Source organism: Cyrtonyx montezumae, unplaced genomic scaffold, assembly GCF_038088225.1.
Source record: "Cyrtonyx montezumae isolate F1298 unplaced genomic scaffold, pur_monq_1.0 scaffold_9, whole genome shotgun sequence".
NCBI classification, from domain to species: Eukaryota; Metazoa; Chordata; class Aves; order Galliformes; family Odontophoridae; genus Cyrtonyx; species Cyrtonyx montezumae.
The window spans coordinates 11,281,478-11,306,183 of NW_027072100.1; the positions used below are offsets into that span (position 1 = coordinate 11,281,478).

The 24,706-nt window shown below is 41.3% G+C and overlaps 1 protein-coding gene across 3 annotated transcripts in view; it reads right to left on the bottom strand.

The window, feature by feature from the left end:
- Positions 1 to 24,706, bottom strand: part of GNAS (GNAS complex locus) — a 126,702-nt gene that overhangs the window by 37,939 nt on the left and 64,057 nt on the right. For all 3 annotated transcript variants that reach the window (XM_065754445.1, XM_065754446.1, XM_065754447.1), the window contains exons 3-4: positions 8,609 to 8,663; positions 8,406 to 8,525 (exon numbers count right to left, since the gene is read on the bottom strand). In XM_065754445.1, coding sequence (XP_065610517.1) covers positions 8,406 to 8,525; positions 8,609 to 8,663 — 175 coding nt within the window. The remainder of the gene's footprint in view (positions 1 to 8,405; positions 8,526 to 8,608; positions 8,664 to 24,706) is intronic.

Here is a 24,706-nt window from a genome sequence, read left to right on the forward strand (position 1 = left end):
AGGAGTGTTACACTGTACGACAGTTCAGCAACCTGCTTAAAGGGGATTACTATTTTTGTCCAGAAGCTATTTTAAATGTCATTTATATGCTTCATAGAATTATAGAATCATTAAGGTTGGAAAAGACCTCTAAGAACACCTACTCTAACCATCCACCTACAACCAATATTATCCACTAAGCCACGTGTCCAAGTACCAGATCTGCATGTTTCTCAAATACCTCCAGGACAGTGCCTCCAGCACCTCCCCGAGCAGCCCATGACAGTGTCCTAGCACTGGAAGAAGGAAGCTTTTCCTTACATCCAACCTGAATTCCAACCCATCATCTCATATTACAGGCAAAATGAAATTAATTTCATTTTCCTGAACGCAAGAAAACATCTATGAGAAGACAGAAATAAACAAAACATTTACATCACAAGAAAGAAAAAGAAAAGCTAGCGTTACTCTCAGTTTGAGAGGCTTTTACTGGTCCTTCCATAACGAAAAGGAAGAAAAGAAAACCTGAAAGGCTTCTGAGAGCCTGGAGGCTCCCGAAGGCAAGCCAAAAACCCCAACAACCTGCTTTTTTGCTGGAAGGTGGGACTCCACTGAAGACTCCACTGCAGTTCTGTTGTATGACCAAAACCATGTCCACAGGGCAATGTATGCACTGGCTGTATTGCCCAGTCTTAATACAGACCCTTTCAGAAATAACTGTCAAGCCACAGCAGTGCCAAGCAGCCTCACAGGTGAAAATCTACTTCGTCTATGCTTACACCAATATTCTGTAATAGTGTCTTACTGTGATTAAAACCAGAAAATGCTTAAGAATTTCTATATTAAATTTATGCCTATTTCCTGTTTAATTCAGCTGACAGCTCTTCTGTTTCAGCATAAATTGAATTAATATGTTCTTGTTCTTCAAGACTGCTCTGAAGAAAACAAAGATGTATCAAGAGAAATTAAGTCATCATTTCTCCAAATGAATTTCTGAATGTGAACTTATGAACCTACAAATACAGTATGGTGGGAATTGACTCAATAAAAATACAAATGCAGAAGAAACCATTAGCATTTATTTTGAATGCTAATCAAATTAATAATAAAGTAAAAGTGTTTTTGTTATTTTTATTTTCTATACAATAAAAGTGACTACACTACAGAAAAGATCTGCAAATAATACCATCTGGAAGTCCTGGATTGTAGATTCTCCAATCCGAGGAAACACTTGCTGGATTTCAATTAAGCTACATGAAACCTCAGTCCAAACACAGCAGAATCCAAAGGACGCTCCTTTAATTTCCCAGTCCAACTTCACCTCATAATCAAAACGTGTTTTGGTTTGTGACACAAACTGAAGCACAAAAACCAACAGCATCCCCATTTTCACCAGTTAGAAATCACTGTTAAAGTTAATAAAGTTTGGATTACTGAGAGGAGGAGACAGTTGTTTCTGCAGATGCTGACACATTTAAGAACTGAAAAAGACGTAGCTAGAAGAACTGCAGCAAACAAATCAAGAGACCAACCACCCTATAGAAAACGAAGTTAATTATTAAAGCTGCTTTACCCTTCCATTTCATCTCATTTCTGTTCATAGAAGCCAGAAGGGAGACTTCTTTCCTTCAAAACAGAGGTACTCATAATTTAGGCTTTATTTAAAGTCAAAGTACCAGACCAATGAACAAAACTCAGCTACCTTCACTACCAGAGAGCAAGTTAAACCACATTTGACATTAAAGTGAAGACTATGCATTGCTGACTTACATCATCTGAACCAATGCTACTCTGTATAGTATTTCAATTATCATTTCTTAAAGCTTTGTGCTCATTAGGTGGCATCAATTAAACATGCTGATTTCCTGGTTTTCATGTGCTACCTATGCTGATGTGAAAAAGATATTATTATGAAAGTAAGCAATTTTACAACTTACCAATGCTTGATTTTTACTTTATTTCATGACTAGCTATTAAGAATCACTTTCTTACTGCTAGATTTTGGTTTTGGCCATGAGTTTTGTTTTAGCTGGAAACAGAAGCTGAATTCAAGAGGCTGTGTCAGTTTCAGAGTCCCTAAACTGATAAATAAACATAACCTCAAAAGAACTCTGATTGATTTGTGTTAAAGAAATTATTTCTGCTGCAACACTAGAGGAAAACTAGCTTTATGTCTTGTTCAGCTCTGAGTGGGTAAACTCAACTGGATTATCCAAAAGTCCATTAAGGAGCAGCTGCTCTGTGTAGATAGATCTACAAAAGAGCAAGTAAATAATACTTCTGAGGATCTACTATCATATCACTTTGCTGACACTGCTTCTAATACTCCCCATTCCTTTTTGTTAACAATACATATTTACATATCCACCTTTCCTAACAGTTTTTCAACTCAGGATGCTTAAATTTATGTCCAGGATGAATTGTCAGTATTTTGTAAATGAAAAGACATACAAGGCACTCACTCAAAAAAGCACACAAGACAGTGAGGTGACTTGCTTAAAATCATAAGACAAGTCTGGCTGCTTTCTTGCTGGTAGCTCCTGGAATTGCACAGAATGCTATGCAGACACCCAAGGCCAACAGGCTCCATCCTCACTTTCCTAGCATGGCATGGCTACCACTGGAGAAAGTGCTTTGCCTGCTTCCACACCTGCACCTCCCATTAAAGGGAATGTTTTTGTCACTACCTCATACAGAAAGTGATGCTGTCAAACCAGAAAAGCTCTCTCCCTTTTCCATCATGTATTTAGATATGAATAATGATATATCTATCATGATACGGATCACGCTGATTAACTACAGGTAATTCTGCCTCCACAATTAAGAAACACTTTCAGCTGTGTACAGAACCCAATTCACATCTTCCCTTCCTGAGACTGTATTCTCTCATATTTTTTTTGAAGACTCTGCCATTAATGTTTCCACCTTTGCCTCTGTCATGACTGCATGTTAACGTATTACACCATTTGTAACAGCACGCGGGAGTAAAGCAGCCCTCTAAAACTGATTCCAGGTAAAAATAACCTCCCCAGAATAGATGAGAGAAGGGGTAAGGGTTGCTTGGGTTATTTTTAACCTGGAGTGGTTCAATGCTCTGATTTACTTGGAGACCCAAGGAGGTTTTTCTGGTGTAAGGGAGAGTGGCACACGGCAGTGCGGCAGGGATGTGAGGGTGGCTTTGAGGCCGAGGTCGGCATGTGGTAACACCAGGCCTCAAAGACACCACTCAGAAACCATAATAAAACCATTCAGTAGCACTGGCAGTGGGAGATCCAAAATAACTACAATCCAGTAGTGTAATAAAAAATAAACAGGGACCAAAAAACCCGCAGACAATTTCACCAACACCCTGAAAACTATCCCATCTCTTCTCCAGATCCATCTCCCTAGACCTAGAGAAGCATACACCAGAGTGGTGACCATCTTCTGTTTTTACTTTCTGTTGAAACAAATAGAATAGCTGTAAAAAATGCCTGACATATTGCTTTGTACAGTCTCTATTCTTAAACACCAAGCATTACTCTGCACACATGGAAAATGAAAGGCCAAAATTCAATCCTTCCTAGTGTGAGATAGCTAGAAAAGCAGCATTAGCATAAATTTGGGAAGGACTTCAAATTTATTGCCCAAGCAAACCAACTTTTCTACTTGCTCCATCAGACAGTCTTCATTAGATAGCAAAGTTCATTTCATAATTTCTAAGCCATCTGCAAATTTTGTTTTTAAAATATTACTTTTCATGGCATAGTCTTAAAACACAAGCCCAGGAGCAGTCACCACGTGTGGGCATTCAGATTCACAGCAATACATCAATACGGAAAGATTTCTGCCTCACTCCCAAGGCTTTAACTAATGCACAGTTACAGTCAGCCCAGTGATTAGAATTAAATCCTTCTGCTATCTCAGCTGAGTTAGTTTGATTAACTTGGGAGGGTTTTTTTTTCAGTTTAACTTCCTTTTTCCTTGCTTAAACTAATTATGCTGGCCAGTGACAGCTTAATCACATGATAAAAAAAATTCAGCTTTAATAAAGGCAGTGATGATGGTCCTCCTTAAAAAGATAATCTTCCACTACAAAATTGGCAGTGTAGCATTTCAGAAGAAGAGTCCTGCTTTCAGTACCTCTCCGTGGAAAGCATGATCCCTCTCCTGTTGTCAGTGCTCATTCAACCCAACATGGCAATTAGTTTTTGGCAATTAGTCCTTCCAGGTCCTGGCATTTTAGCAGGGATACACTTCCCAGTGATGCCAATAGAACACTATATACAATATTTATCAGTGCTACTCATACTAACAATAGATTACACGGACCTGATTAGCACTGCATTTTCTTACAATGGATTTGCTAATCTCCCTAGAGCAAAAAGGGTTTCTGGATTTTACCAGATCAGTCACCAAGCCGAGCTTCACATAATCTACACTTCAGAAACTGCTGAAAACATACAGAAGACAAGACAGACTGGATCCACAGCTACAAGAGCTCACAGAACATCTGCTTCTACGTTCCTGCCAGTGGTGCACACAGTGCACTGATGCAGCACAGAAGGTATTCAAAAGGAACTACAAATCTGATTTATTAAATACTGCAATATTTTAAATCACCAGCATGATTATGTGGACAGAATTCCTTCCAGTGCTCCTCCTTTCCCTTCCCCATATGCACTATTTGTGTTCAAGAAATTTAATTGCTTAATACCAAGTGTGATGAATTATTGTCTCCAGCACACGAATGTTTCAGTTGTAAAGGAAATGTTTAGCCTAGCACTTAACTGCACCAACATTATTTCTGAGTTGTGTTTTTTAATTCAATGCTACACAAATGACAAATATTTTCTGTGAGTCAAAAACTGCAAAGCAAACAGATGGAGCCACAGATGAAGAGAATCAGACTACAAAAGTTTTTCTTTCAGTCCTAGAGCCAGACCTCTAACACTACCATCACACTCCAAAGCAACCACGTTTTTCCTTTCTTCCATCTTCCACACTGCACCGAACCTTCCTACCAGGAAACTTTAACTCTAGTCCCACCTGTGTTTATAACCTGCTTCATGTAAGCTACTGCTTCAGGCATGTAGGATGGATGAGGCCTCACGTTTTAAAGACGACCTTCTCTGGTTTGGGAAGAAACTACCAAATACTGAACTATGATTCTGATTCAGTGTGCTGCTTGCTGGAGAGCTCGCTACATTAATGTTTAGAAAAAGATGAGTGGGTTTTTAAAATGGAATAAAAAAGGCTTTGTATCTTAGGTACTCATGGCCTCCAAACAATATCTCTGCTGTACATGAGCATCCTTTCTCCCTATCATCATGTTCCTCCTGCAGCAGAGAAGATCAGTGTCAAACATTACACTGAAAGTTATGACTTCCTAACAGCTGAAATATGATTCCCCAAGAAAATGGAAGATGAAAAGAAGTTTAAAACTCAGAACACTCAGCATTATGTACTGCTAAACCTTGCTCAAAAACCCCCCTCCCTTCCCCTGCATTAGTATGCTATATAGGAAAGGTTTTAGCTGCCAGTTTATAAACTCTCCTATCAGGCAGTACTGGAGGAGAGATCACACAATCAATACCATGTAACTAACATAAACTTACAGAAAATGATATCTCTTTCAAAGTGTTTTTAATTAATCTATAGCAAAGTCAGTATTATTTTTATAGAGGTACCCAGGGATTATGTATGTCTGATACTATGCATTCAGAGTTGGCATCTAGGGAAATTCTAGATCTTAACCTGACTTAAAATACATAACTGAAATGCAAGTTCTGTTTTTCTTGCATCAAAGGACAACAACCTACATTCTGACAATCTCAGAAATCAGATATATACAAACATATATAATCACCAAAGACAGGAGCCAACATTACTTCTAAATCAGTGGCTGATGTTTAAAACCTCAACCCAACGAACAGTTACATATGAAATCATGACTTCATGAAGTCTACAGAACTAGCCATTAGTCAAAGTTAAGCACATGCCTGAACTTCTGCAGACTCAGGGCTTAAAAATTTAACACAATACCTTTGCTCAGTGAAAGAAAACCTAGTTTTACTGGAGCACAGTTACTCCTCAAGCTGCACGTCATCCAACACACTTCCAAAGACTCCTCGCTGGACTTGCAATTATTTATAGACCTGCTAAGTGTATATCTACTACTTTACACAGCAACACAGCACATAAAAGCACCAGACATCATCTAGTCACAGAAGCCAATGACTTACGTTCCGAACCTCAGTCCACTTTGTTGTCTCTCCTATCCAAGGGTCACAGAATGCATTGCAAACGTAAAAGAACAGACAAGTGCAACAGTACTGATCATTGCAGTTGCTAAAAGAAAACAACAACTTTGTTTCACAAGAACCTCAGCCTTTTATTACTTAGTGTAAATTAGCCTGATTCTATAAACAGATACAGCCAGGCTGTCGACATACACTTCCCTGCTAGTAAGTACTACCTACAAGGAGGCCTTCACTTGGTTCAGAAGGGCTTGCTACTCTGTAGGTTACTGGAAATAAAATATTTTGAATATTTATTTTTAAAGTAAATACAGCACTCAGAGTAAAAAGAGAATTCCCTAGCTGAATCTAGGAATTACTTCACATCCCTAAAACATTATGAAAGAAAATTTGTTTGTTTTGGTTTTCCTTTGAAGAAATACATTAAAAATACTTTTGTTATATGGAAATAGCCTCAGCCAACACTGAATTGAAAACGTATTCTGATTGAGACTGAAACTGAATAGGAAATCATGTCAGAACTCTTCATTTGTCTTCAGTGTGTATTTGATATGAATTACATTAACACACTCATCCAACACATACATGCCTGGTTTGCTCCCTTACTGCTAAACATCTGGCCCTTACAGGGAAAAGAAAAAAATAATCACTGTATTCCAACTGAACTGAAGAGAAAACTCTCTGAGATAGAGGTGACAAGAGGAGAAAAGTATTTCAGTAAGAGGTAGGTCATGGGAACTTGTTACAGCGCTGTAACAGATCACAAACTGAACTACCATGGGACAGAGAGCAGTAGGAAAGCTGCAGGCACCTGGCCAACCCAAAAGCGTGCAGGGTGGAGTTCAGAGCTGCTGTTCTTTCCCTCAAATATTATCCTAACACTATCCTTAAAGTACAAAATTCTTTGTTCAACTGGCAGGAGAGATCTTCAATAGTGACCAAATATTCTTATGAAGGACACCAAGAACTATCAAATAGCTATCAAGATAAAATCTCAAAATGCCTTAATTTAAGATTTCTTAAGGTAGAAGCACAAAATGGCCCTAAAATGATTAATATTCCATTCTATGTGCTACGGACTTTCCTCCCTCCATCAATATTTCCGTGCCTGCTCACTGCTAATACAATGCAACACTCTTTGCTAATAACACATTATTTTTGCCTTGTACTCAAAGCAAGTTCCTAGTTGTTGATTTTCTCCTTGTAATAAAGGCAGACTGAAGCAGCTAAGTTCCCAGAAGCTGCAGCAGTTGCAAAAGGTAACTCGCTGGTTTCACGGGCCAGCTTGTTCAATACTGTTTATAAATCAGTTACCAAAACCTTGCTGTGCTGCAAACTATCCCACATCTGTTTGCACTTGCACTTTCCTTTCGAGCATCTGAGACTGCTGCTGGAAACAAAACTGCAGTGTAACTGGATCACGGTTACGATGTATCCTGATTCCTACAGTCAGCACTGGAACATCACGCAGACAGGATACATTCCTCTATTACTGCAAGTATAAGATATGTCACAGCAACTCATAACAGTATCTCAGTATTTAAGAGTTCAGTAAGTGTAATCTGTATTTTCACCTGCTGCTGCTGCTTGCCTGGTTGAGATAGATACAATAGAAGCTAATCACAGCGAGTATGCACAAAGCTGTATTGCCAAACAAATAATTATACTTTCTGCATTTACTCTGGGGCTGCTCGGATTTAGAATCATTAACCAGGACTGGCAAGGGCTGGGGAAGGACATAGTGTGTGGAACCTCTGCAGGAAGTCTGGCTTACACAGCTGTCAGAAAACATCTGAATCAGCAAGAAAACTCTACTATTTTTCCAGAAGAGAGAAATACAGTATCACTAAATGGCAGCTAATTATCAACTGGCTGCTGTGCACATCTTCCCTCTTTTTGGGCAGGACAAATACCCAGGCATCACTGCCTACACTGCTCTTCTTCACTGTAACTGATGATTGCAATAGAGCATAAGAAAGGAGACAAGGATCTCTGCGTTCATGAAGTATTAGACCTGAATACTCCAGCCATGCTGCTATATACTTTAATTAGCACTGACTCACAATACCTACAGAAGCAATTCCCAAAGACCAGCTCATGTTTTTTTGTAAATATTTCCTACAGCACAGTGAAAAATAATCATTTGCACAGAAGCATGACTGCAGCCAATGAGGATTATCTACTCACCGGTGGGAAATCGAAGTCTATCTGGTTAGCTAAATTTAAGATGTAGTCGATTCGAAACTGGTTCTCTGGATTGGCTAGCTCAACTGGGGGTGCCAAGTTGCCCATTGCTGTCACTATTGTCTGCAGAGAAAGAAAAAATATTGCCAAGTGTGTCTAAACAGCTAACTTTTTTAATAGTTAACAATAACAGCTTGTATGCTTACCTCTATAGCTTCTTTAATATTGTTCTTAATATCCTGAATTTTCATTTTCTTTTCCCTGTAATTAAATACATTATTAAGTTTATGGATCATAAAAGCAGAGCATCTTTTTCAAACAGAACACACAATCTATTCTATCAAGACTATGTTAATATTGAATAAGCTGTCCTCAGTACTGAATATTTTTGTAGACAGATTTTGATTAAATACCTCAAATCTTCCCTACTTACACAGTAAACATCTATCTGTTTCCAGAAGTGGACATTCAGTCATGCTGAAATAAAAAATTACTGCTGTCTTTGACAGGAGCCAAGACATTCTGCAAAATTAGCAGATCCTGATTCATTTTAATACAAAGTATTAGAAATACTGAAAGTTATTCAGAAAACATAAACTGGAAAGAAATAATAATAAAAAAAGAGTACATTACTAAAAGTAGAAATCAATGAAAGGAGAGCAGAGCACACTGAGTTACACACACACACACACACACACACAAAAGAAAACGAACATGAAAATGATGTCAGCAGAAAAACTTAGAGCAGAGAAGCCAACCTAACAGACATTCAGACAGCTTGGGCATAAAGACTACAACAAATAATAAAGTACTAAAGTGAAGATGTACAATTATTTTTACCTACAAGCACAAGTGTAGGCTAGAAATCCTGTCTGAATAGTATCATCTAAAGAAATGCCTGATCACACATTTGGTGCAGCTCGGTGTTCACCTCCTGGAGGTATGAGTCTGAACACTGGAACCTCACTGTAAAGCACTGGGACAAAGCTTTAACATTATTCATTTCTTGCTATGCACAACATAACATTACTGCTTCAAGGGAAACCAAGTAAGACAAGTTATTACTGAAACAAACAACAACCCTGAGTCCCCTAACTGATCTTCATCAAAACGTTTTACAAAGCACTTGCATTATCTAAATAAACATTATCTATTCCTAATACTGCTCATTTTGAAAACTCTTATTTTCCAGAACAGCATCTGAAAGGCTCCAAACTCCAACACTGCTTCTTTATCCCTTTAAAGGTAATGCTCACACTTCCAGTTCACTGACTACAGCTTCAAAATCCCAGCTCACCTAATAAACTAACCGCTCATATTGTAAATGCTTTCGATCATTTTTTCCTTTCTCTAATTTCAACAAAACGAAACTGAAAGCACATTCACCAACTGAGAGCGCAGAACAAGAAGCACTGCTGGAATAAGAAGGCAGATGCAGCTGCCCAAGAGCAGTGGGAATTTTGATTATCACATGGAAGATTAATATAACTTCTGTACAAGACAGGTCAATGAAAACAAGGACGTGCCAGCTGCATGCCGTGCTGCCTCGCAGACACAGGCTGCAGGATCCCACTACGTGTACTACCACTGAGAAAGCATGACTGCAATGCACGTCCTGCAGACACAAAGCAAACAGCAGCACCTCGTCCTGTGTGACGTAGCTCTACTGAACACGTGTGAATCAGCACCAAAACTCCACCACAGAGGAACACAGCCATCCTTAAACATCAGCTCCTTACCACTGCCCACAGCAGTGCTCTCAAAGCACAAGGAGGGGCACCGAAGTTTGATGTAGAAAGGAAATGAAATGATCAATAGTTAGAAGTCAATTCCGGGTTCCACCGGAGCTCCTGGCGCACCCCACGGACCACCTCACACCTCATGTTCTGTATATGAGGAGTACCAGTTTGGGCACTGCTGATGGGAACGAGGCAACGAGCTGGGAGAGCTGAGAGGCACTGAACAAAGGAAAATACCTAAGACAGAAAAAAGAGGAGAAACTGCGGATTTTTCATCCTCCTCCTCCCCACCTTCAACCTGTCCTATTGCCCTGGGACTGAAAGCACTCACTCCACAAACCAGGAATTGCAGAAGGTGCTTTTCTTGGTTACTGCACAGCTGGCTGCAAAAAGCCACTGGTTTTAAAAAATAGATCCCACTATTAAAAAAAGAAAACAATCCCCACACATGAATAGTACTATAACAGCAGGAAATTTTTCTCACAGATAGTACAAGCAAAACGTCTGCCGTGATTTTGCCTCTAGTTTTCAGCTAGGGTCATGAACTTGATGAACACAGCATCCAAATTCTGCCCCATTGAGGTCAAAAGGACGGCTGATCTGTGCAGGGTGAAGCAAGGCACCGGTGTCCAACGCACTACGGAGTGAGTTACGTTCACTTTGCTTTGTTTGGGAACAGCTGTTGAGAAAGTCCTGATTTTTATGTGACCTGTAGTTAGATTTTTTTTCCCCTAGAATTCTTGTGGCTAAACTTCTCAAAGCATTAGCTGAGCACAGATAGCTGACTCTTCCACATGATGCAAAAAATGCAGTATTTTGTTACAAGTTTTTGTCAAACTTTTGTATTTACAGCTCTCTGCAGATCCTGAGCTCAGAGCAGCACTGGAAGTGGCAACGAACACGGAGCCATGTAGAACTCCAGCCATTAACAAACTGCTCGACAGCATCACCATCTTTACAACAGGAACGAATACTCCCAGTGCCTATTTCTGTGTCTGTTGCCATGGTCCTACAGCGTGCCCAATAAACAAGGACTCTTATTACACAGCAATGAACGTACCATGTCATTTTGTGTTTGGTAATGTTTACTAAGCATAAATTTTCCATGACAATGAGATACGTCACTCTGAGGCTCGACTGTGTTCCTCGATCACTCATCCAACAGCTCACCTGCACCTGGAATTTCTCTTTAAAAAAGGGCAATGCTGTCACTCTGTGGCTCAGGAAGTACAGCCAGGGAAAGCTGGTCAGCTCCTGGGCCGTCCCCTCCGCTGCCAGAATCCTTTTGAGAAATCTCCGGCAGATTGCACCTCAAATCTCCAAAGGCAATTGAACTCCATTTCCTTGCACCATGCAAGCTTCACGTCCGCCTTCAGAGCAGATTCCTTCTTCTTTCCTGCCCTCGTGCACCAGCACAAGGGCCAGCAGGACAGCAGCAACGCCCGCTGTCCCCGCCGCGGTGCCGCCTAGCCAGCTGCCGGGGCCCACACCGCCCCGCTCCGTATCTTTACATGCCACGGGTTAATAAGGTCAAATTTTTAATCTCATTTAAAACTTTTGCTTAGGCTGCGTAGGGTAGGCCAAACAAAGCATTAGACTCTATTAGTTGAGGATTATAAGAAAAATCTCCAATCCTGCTGTTTTCAATATTTAAACGGGCCAAAGGAAAGCTCCACATAGCTTTCGGGAAAACAAATAAAGTCTATTTTTGGCACTATAAAAAAGAGGACATTTTAATACAAGAAACACGGAATTAGAACGACATAAAAGGTCAGGAAAATCTGATATTCCTTGAAAACAAACCTCATCTATACTCAGAAAAAAGTAATCCCACCTGTGGCTTTGCTGGTAAAATGGCAGCATTGCAAGACAAACTCGATCAAACCTTATGCAATGAGCACACCGCGCTCTGCTGTGCTATGCGATCATACCATGCCAACACATTAGACTTTGCCTTCCTTACAAGGCAGTAAGCAACCTGGGCTCAACCACCATGTGGAAACCATCTTCATTTCTGAAGCACCATGAGTTCACCCCCGAGCTTGCTGTGACACATGGACCCCATGGAGCGAAATGCTCCCCTTGTTTGTGCAACATTAAGGGAAGCAAACCAATCTGAAGTGTAAGAGCCAAAATATAAATGCTACAAAAACAATTAAATTTGCCTCTGGCTTATTAGAAGAGAAAATGGCATTGTTGTGTTTCAATGTAGGTACACCTTGCTTTGCCTTTCAGATATCACAAACAGACACGAACACACAGGGAAGTAGCCCCGGGCTTTCCCATTTCTGCTCCCCTTCAAAAGGCCTTTGCAATCCCACACTGACAGCAAAGGCTGGGAGTGAACAGCTAATGAGCCAATTTCACTTTGTAGCAATGTGCTTTGTTCCTTGACAGGCAGCCACACACCGCACAGGCACATGTGCTTGGAAAACAGCTATTTATCCAAATCTGCTGGTTTTGATATAGTGAAACACGCTTACGGATTTCATAGATATGCCACAAAGTAATTGCTCAGTACACCTTATGGAGATTAGCAGCACTAGCTGCCAATCTGCCTTGGAAAAGCAGAGCAGAGCAGTTGGGTTCTTCTGACACAAGCAAAGAAATTCAATTAAGTTTTTGCTACCAATCCACATAATAAAAATTCTGCAGATGCTTTACAATTCAGCAGTAAGATAAATTCGGTTTCATGGCCTGGTTCTTTACAACAGAACAGCATGGCAATTATCCCAAAATACAGAAGCTTGAACAGCCAACAGGGAAGAGGCCAACTTAGAGACACTTGAAAATGGGGAAAAGAAGGTGCCTAGAGTATTCAGAGTGAAGCCAAAACAATTAATCTTAGACCTATGGCAAAGTACTGGTATTGCAGGGAAAACTACTACATGAAGCAGGAAAAAAATACCTTTTGCAAACAGAACTCTTCATTTCACAAAGAAACCTCTGTAATTCTGACAACTTTAAGGAGATTTGCTAGTCTTTACAGCTTGAGATCAAAAGGATGAGCACAAAGTCTGGTGGGTAAGAAGCTCCCATCTGCTGGGCAGCCGTATCTGGGTACCTCCCAGGACATGATCTAGTGGGGTCCATTCTCAACAGAAGTTACTGTTGAGAAATACACTGAAGAAGTCTGAATGTGAAAGCAGAGATTACGCTGCCTCTGAGCACAACTTGAGCTCACTGTAAAGGTGAAAGTCTGTCACAGTGTTCCATGGCAAGCTAAGAGGAAGGCTGCCTGTGGGCACGTCTGCTCCTGCTGCCTGCCCAGGGTCTCCTGCGGCTGCACACCAGGTGACGCCCAGGCTGGGTCAGTGTGGGGCTCTGCACAGTGCACAGTGTGGAAGTGCACAGGGGTGCTGCTCTGGCTCCAGGCCATCCTGGGGCTCCCCTTCAGCCCTACAAATTCCTACGTACAACCAGTTTAGTTGGCTTCACAGTCCCTTCACACCTCTAAGTGTCACTAAGAGACCATCTCAGACCCAATGTTAAGAAGCATAATTCTGCTTACGCTGCTCCATTTACCTCTGCTAATTAACTAGCAATAGTTTAGGTAAGGAACGAAAATAAAACTCTTTACAAAGAGCTCTGTGATGTGTGAGGTTGATAAAGACCCTTTAATTTGTACTGTACAATTAAACACCTGTGTGAATTGCATACCAGATTTCTCATTCATCAGGCATGCACACACAACACATCACACCAGTTTACCTTCTTCGCCCTAAGCACAGATAATTCAGCACATTAGAATAAAAGATGCCCTTAAAAGTTCACTTACTGCATCAAGAAACCTGATACAACCATTTACAGGGACGGAATCTGCACAGCACCCTTGGTGATTCTGGTACTGAAGGCCACTGACCAGAAGCAATAAGAGGATTCAAGTCCAACTTGCTGAATCATTTTGCCTTGGACGATTCACTATTTGCAATAACCATTTGCTGTCAGGAAGCATTGAAGACATGTTCTTTTTTCCACCTCCCCCTCAGTGAATGTGGTCTTTATTAATGGAACAAACAAAAAGAAAATAAGAAAGGCAACCAGCTTTGAGCTGTGTGACAGCACTGAGGCATGGCCCACGAGCTGTGCCCGGACAGCCCGGCACTGCCCCGAGCTGTCTGCTGTGCAGCCACACCTGCTGTGGGATCTGGAGTTGTCTGACTGGGCTAGTCCATCTCTCCTTCATTTACAGCAAAAGATCCCACCAGGTGAGGATGTAACGCACCACAGCACACATGGACCAACAGCACCTGCTGTTAAGGCTGGGATATTTGCTGTGTTGCCATCACCCCACACTCTGTACTGCTGAGACTTTGCTTCAGCATACAAGCAGTGGATGGAGCATTACTGGGGGTCTTGTTCTTGCCTCACGTTTTCATGCACTTCCAAAGCACTTCTGTTTTCATTTTGAAAGACTGATTTGTGTACTATAAGTGAACTATATGAAGTGTACTATGTTGCCAAGTGTAAATGCCTGGATTCTAGTAATTTCTTCAGGCAGTCCTGGATACAGAAGTTTCCAAAGCAGGCAATCGGGACCCACACCCCCTCAGGGGCTCACTACAAATATGAGAGGAGCAGCTCTCACAGCAGCTAATGACTGCACTGCTACTTGAAACTCAGAAAGTACACAGCTGGCTACATGCCAACATTAAATGGAAAGGAGCCCTAAAATAAAATGGCTGGAACACAGGGTGCCAAACACAGACACACACGGACCAGCCCGAGCGAGATGCAGAGCGGGAGGGCTGACAACAACTGGGCAGATGTAAGGTGCTCAGTCATAAACATTTATCTTTTTTTTTTTTGTGATTATCATTGTCTTAAACACTTCTGGCATGTGATCTGCAGGGTGCTTGCTTCTAGCAGTGACAGAACCCAAGGTGTGTGTCCCAGACCCTGCAGATGAGCAGGAACACGCAGATGTTGGAAGGACAACAGCACAGCAGGAAGGGAAAAAGGGAAAGACTCAAACTCATGCCCTACCAGAAACGAGGTAAATTCTACAAAACATGTTTCCTACATGCTCCTACAAGCATTTACTGTCACTTTTGTATGAATCACCTACTTTTATTCTCATCTAATCTTTTCAATCTATTCATTCAATATAATTAAAGACCAATAAAATCTGCAAAGAATTTGCAATGCAACAACAGAGTTTCCTTATTTCACTGACAGAGTAACCGACATTGCTACTTCTGGGTATATACCTCGGACACCAAAAAATACTTCTCCAATTGAGACAGCAATGTAATATCAAGGAAAACTGTTACAAAATTCACATGGGCTCAGAAGGAAATAAATTTAAAGCTATCAGACCACAGAAATTCTTGGAGACGCATCTGATCGAGGCAAATGGGAAGTGCCAGGAGCCACCTGAGGGTAACCCTGAGAGCTGCCTGCTACCAGCTGATGGTACCAACTCTGCCAGCTGTGACAGAATCCAAAATGTGCTCCATCACGAAGCAGTCACTCAGCTATCAGTTTAAATCTCAATCTTAAGTCCCAAGTATTAATCAAGGAATGAAACAAAGAAGGCTTCCTACTTATAGCCAAGTGACCTGAAGCGTCTTTCTAAAAGTTTTGCTTTTGCTTCGCTCCAATATAGCTCCCCGTGCACAACCTCCTCCTTTTTCAAAATCCAATTACATCTGCAGTGGCCCAAACTGTTATTTTTTCTGAACATCGCCAGCCTCTAAGTGAAGAATACAGTCCCAAAAGGAAAGCAGTTATGACAGTGAATGCAGACCTCAGCACGTGAGCAACAAACAAGACACTGGAAAGGAACCCAGAACTGTGCATTACAGCAAGCTGCCGTCGTCAGAAGCTGACCTGAGATTTCAGTGAGCTAGCAGTGGTGTTTCCTTTATCACCTGTCTCTTACAGCAGCCCTATATTGTTTTCACAGTCCATTGTTTGCATTATAGCTGTACATCAGTAATTTCTGCCACCAACAAACTCTCTCAGCTACCAACAAGGACCAAGGGCTGCCAGGTAGATGCAACTTCAAGCCCTGAAGAGTTGTCTGAGCACTTACAGCCCCAGGGTTACAGCAGAAACCAGACCCATCCATTCTGATCTTAGTTTTTGGGAAGTTCCAAGTTTGCAGTCATTGTCAGCAGCACGGCGTGCAGCCCTTTTCTCCTGTCAGCTTTTAAACATAAGACTGTTTGAACAGTGACTTTCATTACACCCTTTCTTACAATCCAGATCTCAGCAGAAAGTCGCATTTGTGAAGAACACTATGGAAGCTTTCCATGTTTTCATGTCAACTCATTAGTAGAACATTGCTGCTGAAATCCCCAGGGGGAAAAACTGTGACATTTGTCAAGTACTGCTGGATTTTAAAAGTCAGAGCTGTGCATTACAGTTCCAGCCAGCAGGTGAATTTACTATGACTGTGCATGTAAACTGCATCTTTTGCATATAGGGTAATTCAGTATTGGAAGAAGCAGATCTGACAATCTGTCCCTTGCAGCTCCAGACACAGACAGGCAGGTGCAACAAAGCAAGGTGCTGACAACTTTGGCTCTAATCCATCAAAGCACTTAAGCATATGTTTAATTTTAAGCACATGAGTAATTCTATCAACTTTAATAGGGCTACTCGTGGTTTAAGTACTACGATGGACAGGGGCCAGAATGCACAGAACCTTTAAGAATGCTGCGTGGCCTGTGTTGTATGAAATAAAAACAGCATTCTTCCACTGAACAATTAGGTTTTAAAGGCTTTGGAAGCAAAATATACCATAAGTTGTGCATGGCTCTCCTTACGTAAATACAGAGATGTGAGTTACTCTGCAGCCTTTAAAGATAAACTGATCCGAATCCCCATATGCAAGATGCCTGTGTATCTCTAGTTTGCCCTTCTTTTCTTTGTCAGCTTCATCTTAGAGCCACGTCACCTATGCCCAGCACATCCTGCTTCCAAACAAGACCAGAGCTATGAAATCTGACACAGAAAAGACCAATGTATTAACTACTACTTCCATTCTGAAATACGATGTTACGGGATGGAGTTTGAAAACACAAGCACTAAAGCCTTTCAAACATTAGGTGCCTGTGCAGACACAGGTGTGCTAGTTCCAGTATCACTGGCTTCACCCTTTGTTAACTCCTCCACAACATCAGTTGTTTTCTGTGCTCACAGCTCCACATCCATTGGTTTTGTGCACATGCAATGTGTGACAAATTTCAGCTGCTTTGAATGAAAATGAGAGCTCTTTTTCATCTTAAATTTACAGAGCCTGCATTAGGGATGCTCACAAACAGCAGCTCCACACATCTCCACCCAGGACAATCGCTGGAGAACAGAGATGACTGATTTGAACTCTGAAACATTCATAGGACAATTTCAGTCTTGTTTTAGCTGAACACGGCTCCAAAATTTGTAACCAAGTTTTAGAAAGCAGTTTTCTAAAAAAGGAACAATATGAGAAATCCCATACAGATGTCTTCCAGGAGATCAGATCACTAAAAAAAAAAAAAAGGCACACGGTGACTCGAGTTTTCTCCCTGTGCTCATAACTTCAGTCAAAAAAGCTCCACAAAATTTTCACTTCTGTAACCATACTGTCCCAACTGTAAAGTGAATTTTAACAGCTTCTAATGAAGTATAAAACTATATTTGCTCTCAAACAAAGGAGAAGTCAGCCAATTGAATTATCCCTGTACCCAAGGACCAACAGTCCCCCAGACCCCCAGCAGTCCCCTAAGACGTCATGTTCCAGTTCTCACCTCCTCACTACCAAACTCACAGCAAACCAATGCACCAAACTTTTGCTAAACATTTCAAGGACTCCAGAATTTTCTGTTCTGTTTGGACTGGAATGAAACTTTAGTTGGTTATTATTTTCTTTCCTTCCCCCATTGTATAACATAAGCACACCATAGCATATGAACACAAAGCAGCAAGGCAACCTCTACTACAGCCACGTGTGTCAGCAGGGCTCAAAACTCTTCTTTTTCTCCCAAAGAAGAGGAGAATGAAGGCTGAGCAAGACCACTACCTGTAGGTCTGCCGTGAGTCAAAGTAATACTTTCCCAGTACACAACAAGAACACAATAAATAGATTTGTATGGTTGTTCTTTTTCTTCCTGAGATATCTTCACCAAAGGAATGATATAGTACTGCTTATCAGATAGGATTTATAGAAAATATAGCACAGAGCAAATTAAAATTCCCTTCAATGCAATTGAAAACAAATAATGCTTTCAATCTATCTCACTGCAGAGTCTCCAACTTTTGCCACAATTCTGAGCTTATTGAAAGTGGACACAGTGCTGTGCATCAACACATTTTGTGGTGCTACTACTATAACAATTCAAGTAATAATTCTGACAACTCCTAACTTTAAAAGCTTTTAGATAAGACACTCAATAGTTCTAACTTACTATTTTTGTGTAACAAATTAATGTAACTTGGCCTTCTTGGTACTTCTGCTGTGGGTCCAGCACCGGGCTGGGGAACAGGGGCAGGGGGATTGTGCTTCCAAAAGGAAATTCACAGGAACTATCACAAAACCAAACTTTTCTACAAAACTTACCCTGGAAGACAAAGCACCTCCCCAGGCTCACATACACCTGATGCCAAATAAATACCAACCAACAAAACAAACAAACCAACCAACAGCCCACACCGCTCCGCTCACATCGCACACAACTCTCAGCTCTTCTCTATTATTTCAGGTTAACAATTGCAATGCTTTTAGGGCATCCATCTGCCTCTAAAATGAGAAATCATACTTCATCTTGCCAACTTCACCGTGCTCTCACAGCCCAGTACCACACTGACTAACCAGGGCTCTGACTTTTGGAACAGCTTTTCTTCCTAACTGGAATTTGAAGGGCTTTCTTCTTTATAAAAGATGATTTTGAAATAAGTCTTCCTGTGAAGCACACGATGCTTCATGGATCAGCACTCAGGCTCATGTTTATAAAGCACAGGTTTGTTAACGCTGCACCCACATACCTTGCTCATTTCAACACAATAAGGAGCAGCTACATCATTACATGACACAATGGGAACTAGAACAAGCAGAACTCAGTGCGACGAGTCCTTATTTACATTAGGAGAGCATTTATAGCACAAAACCAAAACCCCTGCACACCCAGTTTCAAATAACCCAACTGCTCTGCTATTTATATAGCATCTCCCATATCACTGATGTTACTACTACATTTTTGCTCAGAGAAGCCTGCCAAGATGTGAGGTCACACAGGGCCCTGCTGATCGTGGCTGGTGTGCTGTTGAGCGGCTGCACCGGGGCTGGGGTGAGCTGGGAAAGGCCAGCACGAGCCCATCCCTGCTCTGAACCAGCCTAGGAGAGCAGGGCAGTGTGGACAGGGGTGTAGGGAATCAGGACAGGGCTGCCCCTCACCTGTGCACTGGGATGTCCTCTCTATTACATTATTTATACAAGAGATGGCAGAGAAAAGGAGGAACAGGTAAAGCTTATCGGCTGCAGCCTCCCTTCAGAACATTCTGTACCTCTCCTTTGTGGCTGTACTTTTCCTTTTTCCCTCAATAAATATCCAGACAGAAAATGCCTGTTCGTAGCTCAGCCCCAGCGCTCGCTGCGCACAGCTGCAATGCGCAGAGCTCAGCACGGCCCCTGCAGCTGCTGCTCATGTTTTAGTCAAATATGCCCAAATGCAGAGTCTGAATGATTTCTGTTTTGATCTTTTAGGTGACTGAAGTGTCCTAGCTCGTAACAAAGATGACTCACTGTATGAAAAGCAACCCAAACCCAACCCCCGATCAACCAACCAAAGCAAGCTAAGCAAAAACATGTGACCAAATCAGTGCTCTAGATGGAGTTTGTTAGATTCCATCCTCCTCTCTACCTAGTTTGGCAGGTAATGATGAATAGAAGTCAGATACATAAGCAGTTCCTGACAGCAGCGTGCAGGATATTCTGAAAGCACATTAGCAAAGGTTCAATGCATATCAGGCAAGAGCTGCCTTTAGAGTACCGTGCTGGTAACTGCAATTGTCTTGAATATGCTATGAAAGCTTTTTTTATTAAAAGTATTGCACTACCAGAACTTAAGATGATATATGAAAAATATTTGGAAGTAAACACCAAATATTACCAGGCAACAACAACAAAAATATCCTCACTTCCTTCCAAGCACAGACACAGTCATCACTGCACTAAAGCCACCAGTGAAATTCTTCAGGCAGTGTCAGGGAGCACTGTCAGGCACTCGGTTCCACCACTGCTGCTTTCCTGCCTGGCTTTACCAGATGCTGACAACTGAAGAACGTGAGTAACACGGATTTTATTTCTAGCTACTCATGCTTTTACTTACAGGAGCCAACTGATTTTCAGAAATGCAAATTTCTGCACTAGTATTTCTGAAATTATTTTGCTCTTGGTCAGTAATTAAAACCGCACCGCAAGTTACCTGCTGAAATGGTAAGTAACCAACTTCCGTATGTTTAGCAGAACAGAAAAAGCATCCCTTATTACAGTGGAGCTGCAGATACGACTCTGAAAACACGAGACAATTCCCCTGATGTAAATATTTCCCATTATACCCATTCATTTGAACTGTGTAGTAAGAGAACAATACTTTCACAATTCAATTTTACAGTTCCTTGACTGTGTCACGGTAAACTATTTTTAGTTACAAAAGCTTAAGTGAACACGTCCTGCAGCACACACAGTAACCGAGCACATGGTTAGGACAAACTCCCGAGCTCCTCAGTGAGCTCAAAGCAGATGGGTAAACACTGACACTCACTTTTCCAATTCTTCCCTCACGTGCCTTACGAAATCCACATCTGTGCCAGGCGTTGGAATCACAGCACAGCGCTTCCTAAGCTTTTTTTGTTGTTTGGGAGTTAGCAGAGCAGCTTTTGCACACAAGTTTCCCCATACACAGATTACTTCTCAGCGAGAAGAATGGAGGCATGAAGAAGCTGAGCCTTCACTTCTCACGGAGGTACTTATGCTCTGCTCTCTTTCATGCAGACTTAGAGATGAATGCATGAAGCACAGAACTAGAGAAGACTTGAACTGCTCAGGTTAACACTTAAGTTTGAAATACTGACATTAAAACAAATGTAAAAATGCATCGTGTAAAACGCAAAAGGCTCAGAGCCAACCTCGTGTGGTCTAAGATGGAACCACCAGGCCACCTGAAAACCTGGGCAGCCAGAGCTGGGCAGCACTCACAGCCAGCTCGGGAGCTTTTCTGAAACCCTTTCTCGAACCTTTGGAAGCCAGGAAGCCCTGCAGCAGTCAGCACGCTGCCAAGCCCAGACGTCCTGAGCAATCACCACAAACCCGGATTTCTAGGGAACCCTTCCCTTAGTACTAGGAAGGCTCGTTTAACCCACGATGTTTTGGACAAACATGCTGTATCCGGATTAACCTTCTCCAGTGAAACACAAATGGACTGGAAGAATTCCAAACCACGCTTGCTGAGAAGTCTGGAAGTCACAAAGGATGCAGCGAAGAAAACTTCACTTCACTGTAATCAAAATCTACATATATTTGGACTCAATCTGTATGAAGAATGACCTTTTACTAAGTTTAAAATTGGAAATTAATTATACCTGAATAAGCACATTTATTATCGTTTCCTTTGATAAAAGGGAAGTTATACTGCTGTAATTTAAGTCAAATCATGACAATGGCACAATTATCATGCCCTGGCCCTGACCTGACATTTCTAAATGGGAAAAAAAGAATAGATACAGTTCACACTGACAGTATATAATAAATAAGAATGTTAGGACAAAAATAGATGTATGAGAAATAATTGAGAAATAATTTGCTGATATTTAGCCCATCAGAATATATAGCACTCTGCTATGATTGTCCAATTACATTCACGACATATCGTCCCTTAAATATTAATAATACTGTTTAAATGAGAAACTTATTCACAGTTGACGAATATAACCTCAGGAGAACGTACAAATTGCTGGAAATTATTACCTTGCAAATTACTTTAACAGTATTACTTGGACATAAATATCGATCCAACTAGCTGCTACTTCAGCTGCTAAAAAAGCACACTGAGAAACCGGAGATCACTTGCTCCTATCTGAACCCAACAGCCCCGGTGGCATTCCTGTGAACACAGAGGCATCAACCAGGCAGCACAACTGATGTGCAAGATTTGCCTCCTGTCCTTCTATTCACAGATAAATAGATGGATTTAAAAAAAAAAAGAAAAATACATTACACGACAACTTCAAAAGCTGCTATGAATTTTGCTCGTTTCCCAGAGTTCCTACAGCACCAGTGGCAGATCCTGGCAACGGACTTCAGTGGGAGGCAGCGTCAGTCTTTCCCTTACACTTCTTTCCTAATGCTCTAAAGTGCCATTTCGGAGCTCTAACACTGGACCGTCCAAACCACCCATCTAACGCAGCACAGCGCAGATTCTTAGAAAGAATTTTTCTGGAAATTTCTGTGGAGAGATGTTTTTGTCTCTCCATCATAGAGAATATCTGCTTAGCAGCACAGGTTTGATTAAAACAATAAAAAGAATTTGGAAGTGATCACCAGTATCTGTAAAATTTTAAAAACGTTATTTTTCAGATATATAAGAGACTATGAAAACCATTTCTTCATTTGTGTAAGAAACAGTGGTTCTCAGCTAAGCAGCAAACCACAAGATGGGGAGGCGAGGGCAAGCAGAATGAGAGAGAAGGAGTGAGGAAACTTGCCTTGCTTTTTAAAAACAAAACAACCTGTCTTAACACAGGAGCCCAAACGTTTGTCCTTGGCTTGTACTTTTACAGAAGTGGCCAATTCCAGTGTGCAGTGCACTGCCAGTTTCACTGCAGATGTTGCTGTAACTCAGAGCAGTGCTGTAGGACTCACCAATACAGACCTTCGTTCATCAGCTTTCTGAGATAGAGAGAAACAGGTAAGCTTGAGAAGTGCTATTTCTGTTTTAAAAGTGAGCTGGGAAAAGGTACGTCGTTAGAAATCTGCTTTAATGGAGAGGGAAAACAAAGGGAAAAGCAAGCCCTGCTTTCCAGGTCACTAGCATACAGCCAGAAAGACACGGCTTTCCCCTAAAACATTTATTATAATGTAATTATAAAGAAATCTCCTTCTCAAGTTTAACAGAAAGAGAAGCCAAGTCTATTCTCAGAAGTTACAAGTGCTATGCAAACCATATGCAGAAATGCCACACTAAACTACTGCCTGGAAATCAGACAACAACCTACCCACACCACAGTGACTCTCACTGCCATCTCTGTATGTACTTTCATACAGAAGTTAGGCAAGACTTCTCAGCAGCTTAGACTTCCTACTGAACACAGCACAACCGACTGCATATACTGTGTCTTCCAAACACATTCATGAAATGTTCAATGTATTTCAGTAGGATATTAATAGTTGGTGTTGGCAGAGAAAGGATATAATAATCTAAAAATGTAAATCATGTAAACCTAGTCATAAACATTTTTATGACTAGGCTTTTTTAAAGCACTCCACTGACATTAGCTAGCCAATTCTCAATCTTTCCTGAGAAATAGATTAAGTATTAAAGCACACTGAAGGTGTGGCATCGTGTCAGTTTACCTTTAGTGGCAATTACACAATTAGAGCAAATTCTCTGTCAGTTTCATCATTCGAAACCATTTTTAGACTACATGATCATTATGCAACTCGTAAGGTATGGAGGCAGTGACATCACTTGTCTCTAATGCTCCCAATAGTTGCCTGACCCAGCTCTGCCTTCACTATTTCTCCAGGAACAACTGATAAAGAAGGAGAGGGAGAGAGTAAGTGACTGGGTAATAATTCTACCTTAAGCAATCGGCATTCACATTCAGCATTAATATTCAGGAAATGTCCCAAGTCTCAATCATTAATGATTAAGTATCACCACACCCTGGAATATTTCACTGCATATCTGTATTGAAATCACGAGATCCAAACTTCAAACGTAACTGCCTGCCATTTTAAAGGCTGTGTCGGAGTGGAGGGACACAGCTTACACCTCCACACCAAGGCAGCTGACATCAAAACATGCAGACGAACAACTTCCTACACCTCAACAGTTTGAGGACATGGTAGGACATTTATGAATGAGAGCAATCATCCCTTGGAAGACTGAGGAAGAAATGTCTTTCTGAAGTTAGAAAACGTAAACCTTTGACCCAGAGGGACTCCTTAACGAGAAGGCATCTCCTATTATTTCACCTCACTTACCATCACACATGCACCACGCAGCTTTCCAAAATATTAACGCAGCCACGCTCTTGTGCTTACACAACCCAGCTTTCAGCACACAGAAATTGCTGTAGGGATATCAACACAGTCAGGCAGGGATCAGAGCCACCCCTCGACATCCCGCAGGAGCACAAGACGGCCGCTCCTGAAGCCACTGCCCGGCCCAGCACTCCTCAGAGGCAGAGGATCCAGAGTGTGGGGACACTTAGAGACAATTCCACTGTAATTCTCTTTAAGAAACTTCACTTGAAAAACATTCTAAAAAAAAAAAACAACATTATAAAAACTCTGCACAAAGGGTTAACGTCCAACATGCAGCATTTAATGGCCACAGATAACGACAGTTAGAGTTCAGT